The 26,260-nt window shown below is 41.1% G+C and overlaps 1 protein-coding gene across 1 annotated transcript in view; it reads left to right on the top strand.

Annotated features, from left to right (window-relative positions):
- LOC138843574 (probable ATP-dependent RNA helicase DDX60) overlaps positions 1–26,260 on the top strand; it is a 79,269-nt gene that overhangs the window by 28,293 nt on the left and 24,716 nt on the right. The window contains exons 13-24 of the mRNA XM_070048175.1: positions 894–1,146; positions 2,165–2,328; positions 5,873–6,028; positions 7,133–7,282; positions 8,392–8,511; positions 9,394–9,489; positions 16,473–16,588; positions 18,018–18,157; positions 21,467–21,576; positions 21,672–21,776; positions 23,322–23,447; positions 24,726–24,853. Of these exons, the coding sequence (XP_069904276.1) occupies positions 894–1,146; positions 2,165–2,328; positions 5,873–6,028; positions 7,133–7,282; positions 8,392–8,511; positions 9,394–9,489; positions 16,473–16,588; positions 18,018–18,157; positions 21,467–21,576; positions 21,672–21,776; positions 23,322–23,447; positions 24,726–24,853 (1,664 nt within the window). The remainder of the gene's footprint in view (positions 1–893; positions 1,147–2,164; positions 2,329–5,872; positions 6,029–7,132; positions 7,283–8,391; positions 8,512–9,393; positions 9,490–16,472; positions 16,589–18,017; positions 18,158–21,466; positions 21,577–21,671; positions 21,777–23,321; positions 23,448–24,725; positions 24,854–26,260) is intronic.

Consider the following 26,260-nt stretch of genomic DNA (forward strand, 5'->3'; position numbering starts at 1 on the left):
TTATGTTCAAATAAAATTAGATAACTTTATATCAGTGCAAAAATTTTGAAATCCAAGCATTTTTAAAAAAATAATATACATTTTGGTGCATTTCTGAAGCCCCCTCTGTATTTGCTTAAAAAATTTTTCTTAGTGCTCATTTTTGGTGCTTTAGGAAGTGCAGTCGTCGGGCTGTTATCCTGTAGACCGTACTCTGCAAGCATACTTTCTCCTCTTGCGTAGGGTGTGCACTCCCCTGAGGAGCTGGTGTCATTTGCTAGTGCTCAGATATTCTTAGATGGCCTGTATTTCCATACTGGGGGTGGAAGGCTGGGCTAAGTAAAGATGTGCCCGGAGAACTGGACAAGAGAGTTAGCCAGAGAATGGCCATGGTGGCATTTTCCATTGCAAGCAGTATTCCAGCTATTGCAATTTTAGGTCTGATTTTTATCTATTCATAACTGCTTTCATCATATCCTGTTCTCTTGGCTACCACTGCACAAGAGTTGTATTTGATTTCTATACAGTGCAATGTGTCACACCCCAGGGAGTTTTTGTAATTTTACCAGTTGGTCTGGTCATATAAAAGATACTTATCCTCATTGGACCTTTGTTGGGTGTTTCTTAGACTCAGCACAGATCTGGACTGCCTAAACACTGGCTTTCAGTATAATGGACTAAGGGGTTAGCAGCTGAGAAGATAGAGAAAAGGAATAGCCAATTACCATCTTTGTGTATAAAAAAGATATTTACATTTAATTCTTTGCAACACCAAAGGTCCAATTTGATGTCCTTAAGTGCTCTGAATGCTAAACTAATAGTCCAAGATATTAAATATTTCCTTCCAAATATAAAAAGTATTAATCTGGAAACAATTGCTTTTATGTTTATTTAATTTTATTTCTATTTTTTAGAAGAAAAATGCAGAAAAACTTATTGAAGAAAATCAAAAGAGACAACTAGCTAAACTAGAGAAAAAGGAGGAAGAGAGATGGAATAATTTGTCTCTCTCTATTGAAAAAGAAATTCAAGAGAATCTTCACTCTGGAATCAAAAGACTAGAAGATTTTCTCCAGATATGTGCTGTTAAATCTGTAAAATTTATTGCAGAAATGGTTGGATTGGATGCCTGTTTCAAATTATGGAAAGAATGCTGTCTAAAACCAGGTATATAAGGACATCAATTCTAGAAGTTTCTTGAAATCAGAGATTAATAAGGACAGCAAAAGAGCTGGCATTGATTCTTCTGTGATTATGGAACTCTTGTGAAGTCTTAGAAGGATTTCCTCTTGTTGGATCCACAGTTGTTTGTGTGTGAAAGGCATTGGTGGAAAGAGTCAACTCAGAAGTCAATGCAGCAGACAGTTCTTCATAGCCAGCTATTGGCCAAATACCATACACACACACACACACACACACACACACAAAATTGTTAAATTCTCACAATTCTTTGGGATAGGCTTCCTATCTTGATATAATACGTAAAGCCCTAGGAGAACCAATTATGTGCCTGAATGTCAGTGACACAGCAACATTTTTAATGAAAAGTTTACTTCAATCTATATGCACAAATTGAATAAGTAATAAATTGGGATATAACCACAGTGTCATGGCTGAAGGCCCAAGAATGAGCAATTTTGATTGGAGATAAGATAAAAAATATTTATCTCTTAATTGTGGTCACAGAAAAGTAATTATTAGAAGAGTAATAAAAGAGTATAGAATGGTCATGTTCTTAGGAAATTATTGTATCATTTTATGTAGATTATTTTGTTTAATCTTGATAATAGCCATGTGAGGTGAGCCCTGTGGTTAATATCTCCCTTATACAGAGAAAGAAAACAAGGCTGAGAGAAGTAATTTGCCATGTTTCTATGTCAGAAAAGGCACGTTAAGTTTGCATTTCAGGTGTGTGATGAATTTTGTGAATATGTGCCCTGTAGTTTTTGTCAAAGCAGGCTTCCTGTTTTTCGCTTGCTAAGTCTAGCAGCACTTTTAGAATCTAGGAGCCCACACTTTTAATTGTCATGCAGAACTGGGAGTTGTGAGTTCTTTGATTATTGTGAGTGGTTCATGTGAATATGCTTTCTTTAAAATCTTAAAATTAAGTCAGCGCTGGGGTAGAGTGTGGGTTGTTATCACTCTCTTGCTTCACTTAGGTCGTGCAATTATTTTACTTCAACAGAAGCAGAATCCAAAGATATAAATGTGGTAATTCAGATGATGAAGAGGATTCACATACTGCACGAGAAATACTCAGAATTGTTACAGAATACACACAGGCAAAAATTAGCCAAATATCTAAAATATATCGGGTTTGACAACTTGGCACACACGTTATGTCCTCAGGTAAATGCCATGGAAGATACTACTTGACATTCGTGTGAGTGTGTGTGTATGTGTGTGTCTGTGAAATATTTTATGGGATATATTGAGAATCAATACCTGTCACCAGAACTGTATATTCTGAATATATTGAGAATCAGTATACATTAGATTAAGCTAATAGTTCACAGTTAACCATGCATTATACTGTATAGACACAGGTCTAATGTTTATGACTGTGTATTTTTCTAGGATTCATATTTATCCACACAGCCGACTTCCCATCTTACCCAGGACGCCAGGGCTATACACATCGGGTCCCTAGTTACCTCTGCTACTAGTTCCAACAGATTCTGTTGAGTACAGAGAACTACGTTTGCTGCGGAGTTTTGCGGCAGCTGTTTTCGGTAGTTCATCCCCTCAGCTCATAGCCGGGCTGCTGCTTTTCCCTGTGCCTGTGCCAGATGAATGCAACGCTGTGGCGAGTCTTCACTGGAGACCATCCAGTATTGTGTAGCCTTTCTTCCACTCTTCTCCCTACCCAGGAAGCCACTAAGACATGTCCTTATTTCTCTCCTTTTTTTAAATTTTAATGTATACAAATTTTGTGTATTTCATATATACGGATTAGGAACATGGTGATACTATACCCTCCTTCCCACCCATGCTCCAACTGTTCTTCCTCCTCCCTCTCCTGTTCCCACTCTCAACTTTTACAATGATATATTTTCAGTTTACTTGAAACTCCTAAGATTAACCCTGCTACACTAAATAGTTCAACAAATAGTATGAAAGAAAAAAAAAACAAAAAACCACCGTCCCTTAACAGTAGAGACAAGGGCTATAAACAGTCATCAAATCTCAAAATGTCAATTTAATTCCAATACATTACATTTTAAGTACTCTGTTAGTTACTACAGATCAGGAAAAACATATGGTATCTGTCTTTTTGGGACTGGCTTACTTCACCAAGTATAATGGTTTCCAGTTGCATCCATTTTGTTGCAAAAGTCAAGATTTCCATTTTTTTTTTTATCACTGAGTGGTACTCCATAGTGTATATAAACCATAATTTCTTTATCTAGTCATCAGTTGTTGGACATCTGGGTTGATTCTGTATCTTGGCTATTGTGAATTGAGCTGCAAAGAACTGGGGTTACAGATAACTCTTACACATATGTCATTGTCTGAATTTTTTTGTTTGTATTTTATTCATATGTTCATTGTTTCAAAAATTTGTGTGCAAATTTCATAGAAGTGGAACACTTTTTGGTCATGGTTCTTGTCATGCCTTATCTTTAGTTAACTTTTAGAAGAGAATAAATCTTCCATACACTGATTCACTCCCATAATGGTTGTAATAGCTAGGCCTGGGCTAAGGTGAAGCCAGGAGCCAGGAACTCTATTCTGGTTTCCAATGTGGATCACAGATCCCTAAATACTTAGATCATCTTATGCTGCTTTCCCAGGTGCATTAGCAGAAAGATGGGACTGGAATATGGATGTTGACCTTGCAGGTGGAAGATTAACCCCTTGAGCCACAATGCTGGCCCCAGAGAAAAATTGTAGGTCAAAATATCTCTTCAAGGGGCCAGTGCTGTGGTATAGAGGGTTAAGCCACCACCTGCAGTGCCAGCATCCCATACGGGTGCTGGTTCAAGACCCAGCTGCTCCACTTCCAATCCAGCTCTCTGCTATGGCCTGGGAAAGCAATGGAAGATGGCCCAAGCTCCTGGGTCCTGGCTTCGGATAAGCACAGCTCTAGCCATGGTGCCCAGTTGGGGAGTGAACCAGCAGATGGAACACCTCTCTCTCTCTCTCTACTTCTGCCTTTCTCTCTCTGTAAGTCTGCCTTTCAACTAAATAAATTTTTTAAAAAAATCTCTTCAAGTAATGCCTTTAAAATAGTGTTTTTAGAAATTATGAAGACATGCTTGGGGTACTGCATGGTCTTAGAGTGGAGATATTTCTGTAAGTAGAGAAATATAAGGGATGTGGGGAGAGATACCAGCTCAGGGTGAGAAGCCAAAAAGAGGAGATATAGGTAGCTCTCCACTTCCTGTGCCAAATCAACCCATTTTAGGCTTTCTGACTTTCCTTACGCTTCACTGGGACCCCCGTCTTTGCTAGGTTAGCCTTGCTGGGAATCTCAGCAGGGCCTGTGGCCCCTTCCTTGGTGTATCTCGCTCTGCTCATCTCAGGAATACTTTCAACCAGTCTTTGGTGATTCTGTAGATTCACTAAGAGTCTGAGGTCAGGTTTCCTATCATGCAAACATGGAAGGAGCCCTACATCTCTGTTCCCCAAGTGCCACAGACAAAATTTAACTATCCCATCTAATAAGCCTTCTATCAGGAAGACTGACATATTTAAGAAGGCCTTTGAAGCCATGAGGATAGAGAAACTAATTTCATTGGAAAGAATTATCTTAATGCAGGATGTGAACATCAAGAGTGGAAATTATGAGTCTTCACACAAATCCCTTCCTTTGGTTATTCTATGCCTACCTTATGTTGCACAGGTATAGGGTTTGTCTGAAGGGAGGAGAGCTGTTCCTCACTCCTTTAAGAGACTTGGAGACCTATAAGCTCTAGGAAAGCAACTCTCTCTCTAAAAAAATAAAACAAGAAAACCTTGATGGTGATGATCAGAACGGGAATCTAGCTATTTCCAACAGCTGTAGATTTGAAATAGGATATTTGCTTAAACATTGCATGACCAAAACTGCTATTACTTTTTAATTTCTTAAATGAGAAAGTAAATAAATTTTAAAAAGCTTGTTTTTAAACATTTTCCATTAATATTTTTGGCAATTTTTAAATGAAGTCTTCTCTGCGCCAAGCCATCATTGTGTCCAAACATGTCTTGGTGTTGATTGACAGTGAGAGCACTTTGGCACAGAAGTTTATGTTTTCCATGCATGGCTAATATGATCATAATCCAGTTTTGTCAGAACTCTGAGAATGGAGGCTCAGCCAAGCACGTGAATTTCCTGTGATGTTGAGGCCCTGTAGTAAGAGCTGTTGACCCATTGGATGGAATTCTCTGAGTAAAATAGTTTGACTTGTAAGATGATAGGTATTTGTTATATAGATCTTTACAGAGATATTTATTTTTACCAAAGATGCCTTTTTAAGGTCAGAAAAAATTCCTTAAAGGAAATACAGTTTTAGTGTGTGTGAGTGTGTGTGTGTGTGTGTAATAATTGTGGAACAGTTATCAAAGATTTTACTAATTTGTAACAAAAGATCAATTTCATATTGTCTTTTACTTATATGCCATGGAAAATGATCTTGCCATAAAAATGATATTTAAAAAATTATACTGAATATAGCCTCAATGTTCCCTGTGCTATTGTAATGATATATTAAGTTGAGTGGCACTTTTACCCTCTGGTAACTCCAAAATTGGGTTATCCAGTTTTAAGAGTTGCAGCTTATTGAAAGAACATGAAAAAATAATCTCACTGAGGCAAAGCAAACTACAACAGGATTGGGAATAATTCCTGCATGCCCAGGTTAGGAATTGTAAAGTTGTACAGAGGTCTAATGCACCATACTTATTTTAGGGGAAGGAGTCAGGTGCTGGGAAGGATATTTCTAAATACTCAGTTCACATGGGAGCCGCTCGGTTTCAGTTAACGCACATGGGCCCTTACTTGTTCCGAGAAGAAAGAAGTGATCCAGATCCCCGGGTGCATCATTTTATACCGGACACGTGGCAGGTATTTCTCTAAAAGATCTGTCGTATGGAAAGGCAAAGACGCTTTGGTGAAACTGTGTGTTCAGACCTCATTGTGTGCGACAAATTTTGAAAATGCCTGTTGTTCTAGAAAGCGACTTAATGACAAGAAAAGTAAATCATGTCTTGGCCCAAGAGATAAAGCAATGCAGTGACGAGTCAGCTGAGTGACAGATACACTGGTTCTCTTAAATGGAGTGTGGGAAGCAATGCATTGAGAAGCAGCAGTTTGACCTGGTTGTGAAGCCATTGGTCAGGACGCCGCGTCCCAAACCATAGTGCTTGGGTGTCACATGCAGCTCCTGACTCCAGCTCTTGCTAATGCACACTAGGAGGCAGCAGTGAAAGCTCAAGTGATTGGGATCCTGCCATTCCCAGGGGAGACCTGGATTGAGTTCCCAGTTTCTAGGCATTTGGGGAGTGAACCAGCAGATGGGACCTGTCTTTGTCTATCTGTGTCTTTGCCCCTCAAATAAAAACAAAAGCAAAAACAAAACAAACAAGAACCCAACTATACACTCCAATTCTGTGCAGCCACTTAATTCACATAACAAAATAGGTGCCTGATGTATATTTGGCAAAATATACTTTTTTTTTTTTTTTAAAGTAGTGTTGCTTTTGGGTTGTCCAATTGTTCAACCACAGTCACTCATAATACATCATGATGTGTCACGGATCCTATTATGTATTTGCATACATTTTTTGAAAAACTTCTTTTCTACACCTTAATCATTCAGTGACCATAATTAATGAAACATGGAAATGAAAAGAGCAACAGGTTTTGGTAATTCCGTCTCAGCATGAGGTTTCCCTAATCTGAACTAAAAAGAACTCCAAGAGCCAGGCTACAGACCCGTGGCACTGTCCTCTGCTGTATTAGAGGGTTTTTAAATCTAAGTTTAAGTAAGGACTTTCCTGTCTCCAGTGATTTGGGTTATTTGCACATAGCTGGAAGTGGTGATTCCTGCCATCTTGAGCACTAGCAGGTCTCAGAACTGTAAACACTAGTCTAAGAGCTAGTTGAAGCTAACTTAAAAATGACAGTAAAGATGCATTTTCCAATGAAAGGTGATTTTTTTTCCCTCAGAGGGAACTCCTGGATGTCGTAGATAACAATGAGTCGGCTGTGATTGTTGCTCCAACCTCATCAGGGAAAACCTACGCCTCCTACTACTGCATGGGGAAAGTCCTGCGGGAGAGCGATGACGGAGTGGCCGTGTACGTTGCGCCCACAAAGGTATCGTGCCCTGTGACCCTGCGCTGTTCTAGGGGTGTTCCTCTGCCATAGCCGTGTGTCCCACCTGGTAGTGCCCAGCCTCCAGTGTCACACAGTCGTGGGCTTGGTGCTCATGTGCTGTGTGCCCTTGGCCAGTTTCCTGGCATGTTTTCCACCTGCAAGGAGACACGGCACCGCTTACTTTATGCTGTTGTTCCGAGCGTGACCTGAGACGAGGCACACCAGGCATCCAGTGTACTGTCTGGGCATGAATAATGATGGGTAAATGTGCCATTCACAAGCATTTGTTTATTAGTGTTCTCTCATAAATCTCCCTAGGGCCAGCACTTGTGAAAAGACAGGGCTGGACACTTCTGAGAGTCTTGCCAATGGGAATGATTTGGTGTTGGTGCCAGGCTTGTGTACTTAAGAGAGGACAGACAAGTTCAAGAGAGAGAGAGAGAGAGGCGCGCTTCTCCCCTCAGTTTTACCAGCTCTGGGGTTGGGCAGGTGCCTGATGGAAGAGCCCTGGATTCTTACAGGGGCCATGGGTTTCTTCCTTTGCAGCAGCCTGGGTGAAGTAGAGTTAAAGGGCTCTTGCGAAATAAATATTCTTTTTCTCTCAAAAGGGGTTTTGGGATACACTCCTTCCTCTCACTTTCCCTAGCAAAATACTTAATTCCCAGGCTTACAGCTGCACTGCGAGGAGCCAGTGTGGGGAGGGGCCCTGTCCCACGAGCCACATCCTTCACTGATGAGGATGCGGGAGCTTAGTGAGCTTCAGTGCTGCGCCCATTACTGTACAGCGTTGTAAAATACAGGCGCCATCTAATATTACCTGTATCAGCACATATTACACTGACGGGACGAGGAACCACTGTTTGTGTTTTTGTTGCTGGCCATCCCATCAACAGGCACTGCATTGTATTATATAACATTTAGAAAACTTAAATGGAATTGGTGGAAGGATTTGCTGTGAGGTGTTGCCTTATTAGGGCAGAATTGTTACCAGTTCGGTACTGCATTGTTGCGTATCAGTGGTTCCAGACGTGGGTTTGCTTGAACCAGTGTTTTGCAGCATTGTTGATAGTTTACTGAGTAGCTGCTCACTCTGTCTTTTGTGACTCCAGGCTCTGGTTAACCAGGTGGTGGGAACTGTCTACAATTTGTTTACTAAAGCACTGCCGAAAGGCTCAGTGGTGTGTGGAGTTTTCACAAGGGATTACCGCCACGACACCTTGAACTGTCAGGTACGTCACAGCTGTCCGCATGATGAGTCGTAGTGTGAATGTGGCACTCTGGGAGACACGTAGGGTTTTGATGGGGTAACATGAAACCCACAGCTACCCTGATAGATGTATTTATATTGGGCTAGATGGTTTGTATAATTTTTCTTATCTAAGAATTTGATCACTGATGATATTTTAATTCTATATTAATTATTAAATGTTTACATTACATAAATGTTACGTAAAGAGAATGCATTACTTTTCTGAAATTTTAGCCTGAGGAAGCAACTTCCTCTTTAGTAGAGATGGTTTCAGGACATGGTTACTTTTGTATTCCCAGAATACTGTGCCAGAGAATATTTCTTTTTTTTTTTAAAGATTTATTTATTTATTTGAAAGAGTTCTACAGAGAGAGGAGAGGCAGAGAGAGAGAGAGGTCTTCCATCTGCTGGTTCGCTCCCCAACTGACCGTAATGGCTGGAGCTGTGCTGATCTGAAGCCAGGAGCCAGGAGCTTCTTCCTGGTCTCCCACATGGGTACAGGGGCCCAAGCACTTGGGCCATCCTCTACTGCTTCCCCAAGCCATAGCAGAGAGCTGACTCGGAAGTGGAGCAGCCGAGACTGGAACTGGTGCCCATATGGGATGCTGGCACTGCAGGCAGCGGCTTTACCTGCTACATCACAGCACCAGCCCCAAGAGAATGTTTCTTAATGAAACAAACTTAACTGCTTTTGAGTGTATCAGTGGCAGCATATGTGGGGATCAGTTGTACATATTCATTTTACTTTTACATTAATGAAATATTTTTTTGAACATGGAAATGTCAAGATGGATATAGTGTGTCATAAAATTTCTTATTAATGTTTGGAAATTAAAACAGCTTTTTTAAAAAAAAAAAACAGATATTAGTAACAGTGCCTCAGTGTTTGGAAATACTCTTGCTATCACCTCATTATCAGAAATGGACAGAAAGAATGCGCTATGTCATATTTGATGAGGTATGTGCTTTTTATTCCTTTTATCTCAACAGAATATTTTATGTCAACCAAGACCACATGTACCATATGTACTTTAATAAAGATGGCATTCATATGGTTAGTTACTAAAATAAATATAAGTTGTTTATAGAAGGGTTTACCAATAAGTTCTGGGAGAGTTGTTTCCTGTTAACACTGCTTTTGCTGTATCCCACAAATTTTGGTATGTTGTATTGTTGTCTTCATTTGTTTCCAGAAATTTTCTGATTTCTCTTTTGATTTCTTCTATGACCCACTGTGCATTCAGGAACATGTTGTTCATTCTCCATGTGTTTTCATATAATGTAGAGATTCTTGAGTTGTTGATTTTCAGTTTCCTTGCATTGTGGTCCGAGAAGATGCATGACATGATTTGATTTGCTTGAATTTGCTTAGACTTGCTTTATGGCCTAGTATGTGGTCAATCCTATAGAAAGTTCCATGTACCAAATAGAATAAGATGTACCCTGTGGCTGTAGGGTGGAAGGCTCTATAGATAGCTAATAGGTCTATTTTGTCTATGGTATTGATTAACTCTGTTATTTCTTTTTTGATATTCTGCCTCATTGATCTGTCCATTGCTGAAAGTGGGGTATTGAAGTCCCCCATTACTATTGTATTTGAATCTATATCTCCCTTTACATTTCTTTTAAATAACCAGGTGCCCTGTTATTATGTGCATATACATTTATAATAGTCACATCTTCCTGTTGAATTGATCCTTTAATCATTGTATAGTGCCCTTCTTTATCTCTTTTAATAGTTTTTGTGTTAAAGTTTATTTTGTCTGATTTAGGATGGCCACACCAGCTCTTTTTTGGTTTCTGTTAGCATGGAATATCTTGTTTCATCCTTTCACTTTCAGTCTGCATGCATCTTTGTTGGAAAGATATGTTTCTTGTAGGCAGCAAATAGATGGATTTTCTTTTTTAATCCATTCAGCTAGTCTGTGTCTTTTAACTGGTGAGTTCAGGCCATTTGCATTCACCATGCGTATTGTTAAGTACCGACTTTGCCCTGCCATGTTTCTGTAAATAGTTCTGTTTTTGAATTTTGTTTGTACTTTTGCTGGGTCATTTTCTGCATTCAACTACTTTTGTAGGGATGTTCCTGTTTCTGTGTTTTTGTGTGTAGCACATCCTTGAACATCTTTTTAGGGCTGTGCAGGTAGTTAGAAATTCTTTCAATTTCTGTTTGTTGTGGAAGATCCTTATTTTTCCTTCATTCATAAATGAGAGCTTTGCAGGGTACAGTATTCTGGGTTGACAATTTTTTTCCCTTAGGACTTGGAGTATGTCTTCCATTCTCTCCTTGTCTTTAGGGTTTGTGATGAGAAGTTGGAAGTGAATCTAATTGAGTTTTCTGAGTGTGATTTGTCTTTCTCTCCTGCAGGTTTTAAGATCTTTTCTTTATGCGTTATGGAGGAGAGCTATGCTACAATGTGTCAAGGTGCAGATCTTTTCTCTTCCTGTCTTTTGGGAATTCTGTGTACTTCCTGTACTTGGATGTCTCTTTCTCCAGATTGCTTTCTCCAGATTGCAGAAGTTTTCTGTTATTATTGCATTAAGAAGGCCTTCTAATTCTTTCTCTCCATGCCTTCTGGCAGTCTAGGATCTGTGTGTTGGGTCGTTTGATAGAATCTTGTAGATCTCCTACCATGTTTTTCAGTTTCCTAATTTCTTCTTCTTGTGTTTGGTCTGACCTTATTATTTCCAGAAAATTGTCTTCTAGTCTGATATTCTTTTTTCTGTCTCACTTATTCTATTGTTAAGGCTTTCCACTGCATTTTTTATTTGAACTATGGAATTCTTCATTTCTAGTATTTCATTCTGACTTCTCTTTTTTTTTAACTTTTATTTAATAAATATAAATTTCCAAAGTACAGCTTTTGGATTACAGTGCCCCCCCGTAACTTCCCTCCCACCTGCAACCCTCCCATTTCCAGCTCCCTCTCCCATTCCATTCACATCAAGGTTCATTTTCAATTATCATTATATACAGAAGATCAATTTAGTATATATTAAGTAAAGATTTCAACAGTTTGCACCCACACAGAAACACAAAGTGTAAAGTACTGTTTGAGTACTAGTTATAGCATTAATTTGCATAGTATAACACATTAAGGACAGAGATCCTACATGGGGAGTAAGTGCACAATGACTCCTGTTGTTGACTTAACAATTGACACTCTTGTTTATGGCATCAGTAATCACCCTAGGCTCTTATCATGGGTTGCCAAGGCTATGGAAGCCTTTTGAGTTCACCAACTCCAATCTTATTTAGACAAGGTCATACTGACTTCTCTTTAATATCTCAATTTCTTGGGAACATGTTTCATTTAGATTGTGAGTTTATTTCTGATTGCTTCTAAGTAATCTGATGATTAATTTTCTGAATTCCATTTCTGGCATAACCTCAGCCTCTTCTTCAGCTTCTATTATTGAAGAGTTGTAGTATTCCTTTGGGAGGGACTCATACTGTCTTTCTTATCCTTATTAAGGTTTTTTCCTTTGTTTTTTGGCATTTCCGGTTGCTTTTCTCTTAAATATGTGTCTTGGTGCTTGTGGTGATGTTACTGTGAATGGCAGAGTTCTTGTCTTTGCAAGAAAGAATTCAGGCGTGAGACAGAGTAGTAGAAGAGTAAAATAGCAAAGTTTATTAGGGAAGGGACATCCGTAAGAACGGATGGGCACCTCTCCAGATAGGACCTGAGAGAGAGTGCGCAGTCACTGGGACTGGGGCGGGCGGGGGGGGGGGGACGAGGTTACATGGTTGAATGGAGAGATTACACCTGGCCAGGCAGGCAGGCAGCTCAGCAGAGAGGCAGAGCGCACCGTCCGGTGGAGGCTGGGGGTTTTTAAGGAGATGAGTATTTGTCTTCACACATCTCCTGAAACAAAGGATTTTATGGATGCAAATAGTAAGAAGCTCCTATCTGGGTTTTCCTCTGAAGGTATCAGACAGGAGGAAGCCTAGCTGGCACCATCCTAACCCAGGATCTGGAGCAGGGTATTTTAAATTCAGATACTGGGCTGCGATTGTGGAAGATTGTCAGGCAGAAGGGGCAGGGACCCCACCTGGCAGATTATGGGGTAGGAAGGGGCAGTGCAGGATGTGAACACTGGGCTGCCCCTGAAACATTATCGGGATGACTTTGAGATGCAGATGCATATGCTGGACATAGACGTCTTCTCTTTAAGCCTTTATGTCATACACACATAAGCTCATATCTGACTTCCTACCTAACAGTGAGATTTCCCACTGCTATGAGCTGCTATGTGTCTGTGCGTTGCAAATGGAAGCACGCAGGGCCGCCTCCAGGAGTCGTCCTGTTCACTTCTTGATCTTGATGGGGCAGGTACGAGAGCTCTGATGCACTAAGCCCTGCCTTTTGGGGTTGGGCTTGCTTCTCGCTTGTGCATGGAACCAGCTTGAGATTTCGATATTTAGTACTTCTCCTTGTTGTACAGCTTGCTGCTGGTGGTGGGGAAATTACTCTGGAATGTTGTGATCCTATTTCTGGGGTCTTGTGAAGTGGCCCCCCCAATTGACGGACATGAGCATGAGCAGCAAAGCAGTCGCCCCCTGCTTACATTTGAAGATGTAAACAAATAATATGGCTTCTCCCAGCAGGCTGCAGGTCTGATTGTGGGGAGGGGGAGACATGGATGGTAGGAGGTGCCCAACCTCTCCATTTGTTCCCCTGTTCTTCCAGCTTGGAACTTCAAACACAGTTCACCAGGCTCCCCCGCCCACTTCTACCCACAGCTCCGTGGACTTGAGACCTCGTGTCTCGCCTGGTCTGCCAGGGGTGGGGGTGGTGTCAGTCTCGAGGTTCGGTTTCTCCACTGCTCTTCCACCACTTTTTGCTCCCTCAGTGTGGGCCTGCTCAGTCTCTGTTGGACTCCTGGGCTTCTCTGCATGAAATTCTCATGGCTCTGTCACTGCTGGCTTATATACCCCTTCCTTATTAGCTATTTTGCCCTGTGAGACTGGTCCTGTTGCCTTGGTCTGACCCCCCTCCACCCCATTACTATTGTATTTGAGTCCTATCTCCCTTTAGATCCATTAACATTTCTTTAAATAACCAGGTGACTGTAACTAGGTGCATGTACGTTTACAATAGTCACTTCTTCCTGTTGAATTGATCCCTTAATCATTACATGGTGCCCTTCTTTGTCTTTTTCAGCAGTTTTCAAGTTGAAGTTTATTTTGTCTGATATTAGGATCGTATACCAGTTCTTTTTGGTTTCTGTTGGCATGGAGTATCTTTTTCCATCCGTTCACTTTCAGTCTGTTTGTATCTTTGTTGATGAGAGGTGTTTCTTGTAGGCAGCAAATAGATGAGTCTTGTTTTTTAATCCATTCAGCCAGTCTGGTTTTTACTGGAGAGGTGAAGCCATTTACATTCAACATGACTATTGATAAGTAACAACTTGGCTCTGCCATTTTCCCATAATATTCCCATTGTTTACTTTGAATTTCTTTTGTACTTTTACTGGGGGATTTTCTGCCTTTACATTCTTTCATAATGATGGCTATCTCTCTGTGTTTCTGTGTGTAGCACATCCTTAAGGGGGAAGAGAGAGAGAGAGAGCGAGCGAGCGAGAGCGCGATATCTTCCATGTACTGGTTCACTCCCCAAATGGTCACAACAGCCAGGGCTGGGTCAGGCCAAAGCCAGAAGCTAGGAACTCCATCTGGGTCTCCCACTTGAGTGGCAGGGGCCCAAACACTTGGGATATCGTCTGCTACCTTTCCCAGGTGCATTAGCAGGGAACTGGACCAGAAATGAAGCAGCTGGGACTCAAACAGGGGCTCATTGGGATGCTGGACCGGCTGTGCCACAATGCCAGCCCCTCCACAAATAACTTTTTCATAGCATACATTTTCTGTGAACTTTTTGAAGACCCTTGATACACTTCTGAAAAGTAAGTCAAGTGAAATACAAGTTGATGTCACACTGAGAGGCAGGCGTTTGCCCAGATCCCATGTTGAAGAGCCTGGGTTCCATTCCCAACTCAGACTCTCGACTCCAGCTGCTTGTGAATGTGCACCCAGGGAGGCAGCAGGTGATACCTCAAGTAATTGGGCTCCTATCATGCATGTGGGAGACCCAGGTTGAGTTCCCAGCTCCTGGCTTTGGCTTGGCCCAGGACATTGTGGATATTTGGGGAGTGAGTCAGTAGGTACAGTCTTTGTCCCTTTCTGCCTTTCTCTCTGTTTTTCTTCTCAAATAAAGAACTAAATTAATTGAAAGTAACCTCACATTGAGTCTTACCCATCACAGTGTTGACAATTAGAGTGTCAGGTGTTGCAGAGGAGGAGGAGCAACGGGAAGGCACGGACATTGTGCTGCTTTGGAAATTGTCTCAACAAAACTAGTGATGGTGACAGTACTTCAGGAACAAGGAATTCCACTTGTATATATTCTGAAATAGAAAAACAGGAGTCACGTTTTCAAGAGTAAGACTGAATCAGGCTAGGATACCTGTACAAAATGTTCATAGTCGCATCATTGGTGGTGTTATCAAACTATAAACAACTGAAATGTCCTCCAGAGTAGAAAAAAATAGAAGGTGGCACAGGCATTTGATAAAATACATAGAGTGAGGAAAGTCAATGAAGTGCAGATTAATTTTTTTTTTTAATTTTTTGCCAGGCAGAGTTAGACAGAGAGAGAGAAAGAGAGGTCTTCCTTCCATTGATTCACCCCCCAAATGGCCGCTACGGCTGGTGCTGTGCCAACCCGAAGCCAGGAGCTGGGTACTTCCTCCGGGTCTCCCATGTGGGTGTAGGGACCCAAGCACTTGGGCCATCCTCCATTGCCCTCCTGGGCCACAGCAGAGAGCTGGACTGGAAGAGGAGCAACTGGGACTAGAACCCAGGGTGCCAGTGCTGCAGGCGGAGGATTAGCCTAGTGAGCCACGTGCCGGCTGAAACGCAGATTAATTTAAAAATCATGTTGGGCAAAGGAAGTTAGATACAAAGAACACAAGTTAAATAATTCCAGTTATACAATGTTTTAAATGGGCAAAATAAATTTCTATGCTTTATATATAAACATACAAGTACATATATACACATGGACATGTGAAGAAGTAGAATGACCAATGGAATCATAATTTTTTCAAAAATTGATATAGTAACTTCCAAAGAGGGAAGCTGTTATAATCTGGGCTTCTGAAATGCTAGAGGCATTATTTATCTTGATTTACAGGTGCAGTGACAATGACATTTGCTTTACTTCATTTCCATGGATAATACTTTGTGATCTGAAAAATCAAGCTTTATGTAATTTATTGAATCTTATGTTTCACAACAAAATAAAGGTTAGGAAAAGAATACAAGCATTGTGTTAATTAATAATTAAGTATATTGTAACTTATGCATTGCTATACAAAATATAATTGGCATCATTATTTTAATGTTTACTGTGATTGGCATATATTCTAAATAATTTCTAGGAAATTGTATTTCCTCTTTATAAAATGCCTTTGAAGATAGATACTGTTATCTATCAAGACTGTTTAAAGGTGTTGAGATTAGTGATGCATAAGCAAATGTGGGTTTGTATCAAGATTTATCTTAGTATCTGTTTAGGACAATCTCTGTCATTCAACCAGTGTTTCTTTTGTAAATGACACTTAACATGTGTCCTTTTGTTCATGGTGTGCTTGATGCGCTTTCACTACCACGGCAGGCAATAGTACTTGCTTATGGGTCAATCGTCACAATGTGTTACAGAGCAAGTCATTCCTAAATACATTATTGTTAAAGTCTGGAACATACTGTGATTCTGCAAAACATATTGGCTTCTTTCACAAGCTTTGTCAGTGGGTAAATGAATATTACTGAAATGGAGAGTAGAAGGGAAAAGTAGGTCTGGTAGCAAGGTAGTTTATTAACATTAAAAAATAAAACCCCTGTCCCCATTCTGACATTGAGTCTGTTTACACTGACAGGTTCACTGCCTTGGGGGAGAAATTGGAGCGGAAGTGTGGGAACATCTCCTTGTTATGATTCGTTGTCCCTTTTTGGCCCTTTCTGCTACTATCAGTAACCCTGAGCATCTCACTGAGTGAGTCTGAGATTTATATTCATTCTTTTTTTTTTTTTTTGAAAATTAAAGCTTTTCTTGTTTAAAAAATTTTATTTAATTTAAAGTATACAAATTTCATCCATTTCCTGTATGCAGATTCGGGAACGTGTGCAGAGCTCTCTGTGTGCACGGGTCCAGCTGCAGTGGTCTGCCCTGGCAACCTAGGGTTCTGAAAGTGTGGCTCTGCACCCAGAACTTACCCAGCACCCGCTACACCCTGCCCCCTCTCACAGTCACAGTGTTTTCACAGTCTCAGCACCCTGGGCTCCCATAGACAAGGACTGCAAGAGAGTACACTCTGCCCCGCTAGGCTGTCCTGTCCACAGGGAGGCTGTGTGTTTCACCCTGAGCAGACTCAAAGTCCACAGGGATTTTTCGCCTTGGTAGAATCCCTGGGTTGCAAGCAAGCACAGTACTTGCCATCTGCAGCCCTGCTGCTTTCAGAACTGTGCTGGGTGGGTACAAGAGCCCTGAGGGTGGCGCTTCCCTTTGGTGGGGATGGCTCCCCCTCCCCGCCCTTTGCCATATGGGTGCAGAGGAGCTGGTGTTGTTGGCCTGATGACAGGTGGGGACAGACCCCACCAGTTGATTCGAACTGCTCTGGTTGCCCCTGCCAACAGTTCCCACTAGCTACTGGGTGCGCTCGGAGAAGCTGGAGCCGCTGCTCCGATCATGTGGAATGACGCCAGCTGTCTCCCAGCCTGTTAGCTGCAGGGCGCTGGTGTGGTAGCGGGAGCCGTGGTGAGGGAGGTGCTCGGCTTTTCTTCCCCCACTCTGGGTGAGCAGTCGCCCCAGCTCCCCTGAGGGTTCTGGGCTGGACTCAGACACTGCACAGTCTACTAGATTCTTCTTCCAGCTGCACCAGCCGTGGTGTGGCAAGGGCCGGTGCAGTCTGACCCCACCTGGCTATCCAGGTGGGCTGCTGGTTCCTTTGTTGTGTTCCTGCTCCACGCTCCGAGCTCCTTGCTGTGTGCCTGTGCCTTCCCCTTAGGTCCAGGCCGTTTCCACTGCTTTTGCAAGATCTCCCACTGCAGTTTTCCCGGAGAGTGTGACTTCACTTGTTTTTCTGCTAAGTTCGTGGAGCCTATAGAAGACTTCCCTGTCACTGTTCCACCATCGTGCCTCCCTCCAGTCATATCTGCTTTTTAACATCTTAAGAACAATTTTAAATTTGCAAACAAATTATGAGATACAAAGAGTTACCATATTCCCCTTCACCCAAGTTCTGCTATTACGCTTTATGCTGATATCTTTGTCAAAGTTAATGAACCACACCCATCATTTCCAATTTTTCATTTTATCTTTTTAAAATTTTTTTATTTAAGGTAAACAAATTTCATGTGATTCATATATACAGACTTAGGAACACGTTTTTCTGCAACAATGATTGTTCTCTTTTTGTAACTAGGTGGTTGGCGTTAGTTAAAGGATATTGGCAACGTGTTGAAAGCACAATGGAAAATGCTGATCCATCAAGAAATGCCTTAAAAAGCTCAAAGAGACAACAACGAACAAGAGTAGGAAAGCCATCGTACAAAGTTAGACTGGGTATGGATTTCTTCACTCGGGAGAGGGGAGTGCAGAAGTAGCAAGCATACCCCGTGTGCTCGTCACATTTGAGGGTGTTCTACATACGCAGAGCAACTTGTTCTTATTGTAACCGTGAAAGGCAGTGCATCTTACTTTCAGTTACAGAGGAAATTAGCTAGATAGGAAACAGCTCTAGGAGGTGATATTCCGTGTTGACGTCCACAGAGCTGACTGACTGAACTTGGAGATCAGATTCTTTCCAAATATTGTCTAATTGGTGTCGTGCGAATTCCTTCATGATTTAATGTGATTGATATGGAGTCATAGCCAAGATAAGCATTTCACTCCTGTTCTGTGAGAAAAGACTCAAACAAACCTAGAGGACAGTTCTGGCTCACTGAACAATGTGTTTCAAAATTTCCTGTTTCACCTATGGTACCAGCTTCTGTGCTATCCCCTGTTTCATCCAAGAAATCTTCTCCTTTCAGGACTTTCTTGATAGTTTGGATTATTAATTGTGCTCTGAAATCTGCCTTTGAGTTTCAGTTTTTTTTTCTAGAACGCTCTCCCTGTGTCACTTTCCTCTGTACTTGGCCAAGTCCTGTCTACTCTTTATTGGAAAGATTCTGCCTTGCGGCACATCCCGAACACCACCTTGATTGTTCTAGGTCAGGGCCCATAGGGTGTCCTATGTTACGCAATTTCCTACCACCTGTGGTAGTTATTTTTGTATGTGCCCCTCTTTTCCTTGGAAAATATCCATATCATAATTGTTTTATTATGCACATACTCTAAATGTTTTACTATTGAATTGAGTATTCCTTACCGCATGCATTTGGGACTATTTCGTGAGAATTCTCTGAAGTAGTATAGAATCATGTTTATCTGACTACTTTTTTATTTTTCTTTGTATAACGAGAACAGATTTCAGATATACAATTTGCAGGACATAATGATACTTCCCACTCTCCCTACTACCGTCCTCCATCCTTTCTTTTTTTCCCTTTTAATTTTTGCAATAACATACTTTCAACTTCTTTCATCACAGGGCTAGTCCTCCACTAAATAAAGGATTCCACCCATAGGAAGACCACTACTCTGCAGGGGTGTTGACAAGGGCTATAAGCAATAATCAAATCTCAGGATGTCAGTGTCACTCATATACATGACTTTTTGTGTACTCTATATCTTACTTACCACAAATCAGAAAACCTACTATTGTCTTTTTGGTTCTGGCTTATTTCACTAAGTAAATTGGTTTCCAGTTGCATCCATTTTATTGTAAAAGACAGGATTTCATTCTCTCTCTGTTTTGTTTTTTGTTTTTTGTTTTTTTTGGCTGAATAAATTCCATCATGTATGTATACCACATTTTCTTTATCTAGTAATCAGTTGATGGACATCTAGGTTAATTCCATCTCTTAGCTACTGTGAATTTCAGATTCCTATATGTGACATTCATGCTGTTTTATTTCATTTTTGTTTTAATTTTAAGAATCAATATGCTTATAGATACAAGTCTAAGAACATAATGGTATTCCCTTCCTCCCTCCCAGTCTCCTTCCTGCTACCTTTCTTTTTTTTAGGTTTTGAGATAGCATATTTTAAATTTCCATTACTGTAAAAAGGCTGAATACTAAAAAAAGGTTAATACCTTACCTAATAAGAAGTTTAACATGTAAAAAGCAAGACGACCCTAGTTTAGTGGGAATATACACAGCGGCTATCAATAATTGAAGAGAAAAAGTGACCATTTCACCCATACATTTTTTAAAATGAAATAGAAGCGATGACAATGTAACATTTAAATATTTCCTGTGTGGTTACAGGATAATGATTAAGTTCATTTAGACTTTAAGCCATTTTACACAGAAGAATAATTTTTGCAGATTGCAATGCAAATAATTATACATTACTTTTTGATACTCTTCATTACCACAGATCAGGGAAAACATATGGTATTTGTTTTTTGGAACTGGCTTATTTCACTAAGTATAATGGTTTCCAGGTACATCCAATTTATTGTGAAAGACAGAATTCCATTTTTTACAGCTGAGTAATATTCCAAAGTGTATGTATTCCACATTTTCTTTGTCCAGTCACCACTTGATGGACACCTGGGTTGATTCCATATCTGAGCTGTTGGAAATTGAGCTGTAATAAACTTGGATGTACAGATAACTCTTTCATATGCTGATTTTACTTTGTTTGGGTAAATTCCCAGGGGTGGGATAACTGGGTCATATGACATATCTTTTTTCAGCTGTCTGAGGAATCGCCATACTGTCTTCCACAATGGCTGTATTAGTTTGCATTCCCACCAACAGTAGATTAGAGAACCTTAAAAAAAAAAAGGTTAATTTATTTGAAAGCAGAGTGACACAGAAAGGGAGAGATTGTCCATTTGCTGGTACATTCTCTCAATGACCATAATAGCTGAGAATGGGCCAGGCTGAAGCCAGGAGCCAGGAGCTCCATCTGACTCTCGTACGTGGTTGGCAGGGGCTGAAGTACTTGGGCCATCATCTGCTTTCTCAGTACAATATCAGGGTGTTGGTGGATGGAAGTGGAGCAGCCGGGACCTGACCTGTCACTCGATGGGATGGCAAGGTTGCAAACAGAAGCTCAACCAGGTGTGCCACACAGGCCCCATATACATGTTTTCACTTGACAATGTCAAAGTACCTCATCTGTGCCAGATCCCACTCAAGTCCCTAGAGATAGAGCAGGAAACAACTCCTTGCTTTCCTAGAGCTTAATTTTTATGGAGATGCAGGGTTAAACAATGCGTAAGTAAAATAGATAACATGTTAGGTAGGTAAATGCTAAATTGTCCTAATTTTAAGTGACATATTAACAAAGCCCTGTGGCATACTGGATTCCTGGATTTAAAAAATGAGTGAATGACAGAAGAAGGCTCGTTTTCTCTGGGAGATGGTGATACTGTTCTCCAAGACAGGGAGATGATCCAGTAACACCCGTGTTTCCTATTGAAATAGTTGAATGGGTTGCAGGCCTTTTTATTCAAACCATGCTCCTTATGCAAAAGCATGCTTTCCAAGAATATTTAGAAAAATATACACTAGGAATTACAAGAAGCAAGGATGGACTGTGACTGAAGATCCAGGCCAGGAGGGCAGGTAAAACATCTGTGTGCGGTATAGGCACATAAGTTCCTCCTCCACTGCATGGCCCTGTTGTCGTTTTGTCGACAGAGGCTTCCAGCACAGCTCTCCCTAGGCCTAGCTGTCTTTAGAAAATCGGAATTACATCATTGCTGAGAGACACAAACCCATCTTAATCCGCATTTTAATTCCACTTTCACAGTGTGTTACAAAGAACGATACAACGATCTAGAAAAGTATGTGTGTTCTCTAAAGGATAACGATTTTGTCATTGCACACTACCACCCGTGCGCTGCACTCACAGTCAACCATGTAAGTACAAAAGCACTTTGGAAAAGGAGGCGTCAAGGTGGTTAAAATCTGCATATGGGATGGAGATCAATGGTTTTGCATTTTCTGCTTTTCAGATAGAGAAGTATGGAGTCCCTGCAGACCTTCAGTTTTCTCCTCGGGAAAGCATACTTCTGTATGATGCTATGGTACACATTTGGCCAGAACGGTCAAGAATGCAGGTGTGTGTATGAAAGTAAACACTAGGAACTGTTTCTCTCTCTGTGTGTGCGTAAATACGTATAATACACTTACATATGTATATATATTTCAAAAATTAGAGGAAATGGAGTTGTAAGTTTGTTTTGGTGCAAAGTAATTTTGAAATTCATGCAGTTTGTTTCACAATACACATTTCCATGAACTTTTAGGAGATTTCTCGTGTGTGTGTGTGTGTGCATTTCGTGTATGTCTGTGTATGTGGTGTTTGTGTGCATGCATATTTGCATGTGATGTGTGTATGTGTGTGTGTGAATGTGGTATATGTATGTGTGTGAACGTGATGTATGTGTATGTGTGAATGTGGTGCATGTGCATGTGTGTGTGTACGTGGTGTGTGTGTTCATGGTATGTGTGTATCTGTATGTTGTGTGTGGTGTATGCGTGTATGTGCATGTGGTGTATGTATGTGTATGGTGATATGCGTGTTTGCATGTGTGTTGTGCTTGTGGTGTATGTGTGTATGTTGTATATGTGTGCATATGTGTCTGTGAATGGTATGTGTGTGTGTGTGTGTCTGTGCATGTGGGGTGTGTGTGTGTGTGTTTGTGGGTATTCCTTAGCTGATATTTCTAGTCCTGTGGCATGATAGTCCGTTAAGAATGAACAAACTAGATAATGGTGTTACTCTGATGTAGATGAAGGCGTAGTATTCCATAGTTCAAAGCAGAAACTTCAGAGACTCATTTCTCTAGATTTAGAAAAATTAGTTAAAAGAGCTAATAATGCCTATTTTGTAGCATTGTTATTAACATAAGCCAAATAATTAAAAGTTCTTAGAATAATGCTTTGCTACAGTAAGAATGATATGTCTTTTTTTTTTTTTTTTGATGGGTTTTGTCCCTGTCTGTAACTGAATGTCAAGCTGAGAAGTATTTTTCCTCCCCCAAAACTGTGCTTAAAAACTCCAGTGCCACGGGCCCCTTCTGGTTTGCCTCTCTTGGGGCCCCCTCCATGCCACTCTGGCTCTAATAAATCTTGCTTTTTTTTTTTTTTTTTTTTTGACAGGCAGAGTGGACAGTGAGAGAGAGACAGAGAGAAAGGTCTTCCTTTGCCGTTGGTTCACCCTCCAATGGCCTCCGTGGCTGGCGCACTGTGGCTGGCGCACTGCGCTGATCCGATGGCAGGAGCCAGGTACTTATCCTGGTCTCCCATGGGGTGCAGGGCCCAAGGACTTGGGCCATCCTCCGCTGCACTCCCTGGCCACAGCAGAGAGCTGGCCTGGAAGAGGAGCAACCGGGACAGAATCTAGCACCCCAACCGGGACTAGAACCCGGTGTGCCGACGCCCCAAGGCAGAGGATAGCCTAGTGAGCTGTGGCGCCGGCCTTAAATCTTGCTTTTTAAATACTTAAAAACATTATGTGTTCAACTCCTCATGTAGTTAACGCTGTTCATAAACATGGATGCAGTGAACTGAGAGATTTGCCTCATAACTGTGCATGTGGCAAACTTTAGACCAGGTGATAACTGTATTTTCTTTGGTATTTGTGCTTCTTCATTTTCAAGGAGTTAGAACCTGAAGAATTCAGCTGCTTCAAAAATAAAGTAGTTATCATGAGGACAGATGCCAAGAAATATGAAGAGGAACTGAAAAAGGAACTGCTTAGTTGGATGCAGCTGGACCCAGGCAAGGTTGTGACAGACATTTAGGATTTTTTATTTAATATAAAATGAATCTGATTTATTCAGTTATGGTAAAGAAAATCCCCATAGGGCTCTTTAGTATTTGAATATGGAAATCCTATTACTGTACTTTGCCATTCTACCTTAAATTTAGCCAGCTAGGTAAAGAAAGATGTAGAGAATCATTACTTTAGTTCCATCCGGGACAGCCCACACCTGCTACTACTATATCCTCTTTGAATGTGCACCTCAGTCAGTAAAACTCACTGGGACAGGCCACACTGATCTGCAAATGTGAAAACCACCTAATGTCCCAAATCATTATTAAATTCATGAGGGGTTCAACCCTGGCTGCTTATCAGGAATCATCTAGGAAGCCCAATCTCATCTAGAGATTCTGAGCTGATTGACCTCCAGTGGACTGGGGCACTGGAATTTTAAAACAACCTCCTATGTAATTTTTAGAAAAAGATTTATTTATTTATTTGAAAGAGTTAAGCAGACAGAGGAGAGAGAGAGAAAGAGAGAGAGAGAGAGAGAGAGAGAGAGAGAGAGAGAGAGAAATATCTTCCATCTGCTGTTTCAATCCCCGCAACTGCCGTAATGGCAGGAGCTGGCTGATCTGAAGCCAGGAGCCAGGGTCTCCCATGTGGGCACAGGGGCCCATGCACTTGGGCCATCTTCCAGTGCTTTCCCAGGCCGTAAACAAAACAGCCAGGACACGGACCTGCACCTGTATTGGATGCTGGTGCCATAGGAGGAGGCTTAACCTTCTATGCCACAGTGCCAGCGCCCACCCTACTGAATCTATTACCTTTTCTCTGGTAACTTATACCACGTAAAAATTGTAGCTTAAAAAATAATGAAATATCCTATTAAAATACTATTTGTAGACCATACGTGTATATGTGATATCTATAGATAAGAAAAACTATTTCAGATATTCTTGCCATTAAATGTTGAAGTCATCCTTCTGTAGCCTATATTTACTGATAATGATCAGCATTAAGTCATGATAATCCTTTCAGTAAGCACAACACCACAGTATTACGTAAACTTGATCACAGTAGTGTAGAACCATGTCATTCAAGTTTTCTGAGGTTTTCATTGTATTTAAATGCTTAGTATATGACTGGTTGAAATCCTAACTTTGTACTTACATTGTCATTCTGAATATACTGTTCAACAGCAACTTGCTTTTCACCCTCAAATATCTGTGCATTCTGTTGCCTTCCTTTGCGGTCGTCAGTACCTTATCTGCCTTTTATTTGTGGTGACTTTATTCAGGTGAACCAGTTACTGCAGTACCTTAAGCCTCAAACTTTTGACAGTGCAAGAATTGAAAAGGAACGAATGCTTCCTTGTTTTGTGGAAAAACTTAAAGAAATGGATAGGCTACCAGCAATATTTTTTTCGTAAGTAATTATTTTCTGTGGAAAGCATTATACATTGATTTATATGAATTTGCAGACTATTGAAAAGGAAGAACTTATAATCTGACATATCTTAGAATTTGAGAAATTTGTGAGCATATTGAAGTTATATTTTCTTTTTAAATTTTTAGAATATAGGGAACAGATTTCATGCATTTTATAGTTGTACTTTTTTTTTTTTTTTTTTTGACAGGCAGAGTGGGCAGTGAGAGAGAGAGACAGAGAGAAAGGTCTTCCTTTTGCCATTGGTTCACCCTCCAATGGCCGCTGGGGCTGGCACACTGCGGCTGGCGCACCGCGGCCGGCGCACCGCGCTGATCCGATGGCAGGAGCCAGGTACTTATCCTGGTCTCCCATGGGGTGCAGGGCCCAAGCACTTGGGCCATCCTCCACTGCACTCCCTGGCCACAGCAGAGAGCTGGCCTGGAAGAAGGGCAACCGGGACAGAATCCAGCGCCCCGACTGGGACTAGAACCCGGTGTGCCGGCGCCGCAAGGCGGAGGATTAGCCTAGTGAGCCGCGGCACCGGCTATAGATGTACTTCTAAGATAAGCACAGTTCCCTCTCTACCTCCCTCAATCCACCTTTCTCCTTTCCTTAATTTTCCTTTAATTTTTGCAATAACATATTTTCTGTTTTAAAAAAGATTTATTTTATTTATTTGAAAGACAGAGTTACAGAGAGAGGTAGAGACACAGAGAGAAGTCTTCTATCCACTGGTTCACTCCCCAGATGGCCACAATGGCCAGAGCTGCACTGATCCGAAGCCAGGAGCCAGGAGTTTCCTCCAGGTCTCCCAGGTGGGCGCAGGGGCCCAAGAGCTTGGGCCATCTTGTACTCCTTTCCTAGGCCACAGCAGAGAGCTGGATGGAAGAGGAGCAGCCGGGACTCGAACTGGCACCCATATGGGATGCCAACACTTCAGGCCAGGGCTTTAACCTGCTGTGCCACGGTGTCAGCCCCTGCAATAACATATTTTCAATCTATTTTATGACCACAGGATTAACACACCACTAACCATGATGTTCAACAAGTAAAAAGTAGGAAGACCAGTGTTCCACAGGAATATAGAAAAGGGTTATAAACAATAATCAAATCATAAGGTATCAGTTTCATTCTGATATGTTATTTTTGTATCTATATCAACTAGCACATATAAGAGATATTTTCTATAGCAACTTGGATATAATACAACAGAAACAAACACTCTCTTACTGAATTTTATTTGAAAATCTAATTGTATGGCTTGGTAGAGTGGAATTTCCTGGGCCATAAGTTAATAGAAAGTTCAACATATTTGTAGAATCAGATATGGTAAAAAGAGTAATGTGTATTTGGCAAAACAGAGTACATACATTAACATACACCTATATACACATATGATGGCAT

The sequence above is a fragment of the Oryctolagus cuniculus genome, chromosome 8 (genome assembly GCF_964237555.1).
Source record: "Oryctolagus cuniculus chromosome 8, mOryCun1.1, whole genome shotgun sequence".
NCBI lineage: Eukaryota > Metazoa > Chordata > Mammalia > Lagomorpha > Leporidae > Oryctolagus > Oryctolagus cuniculus.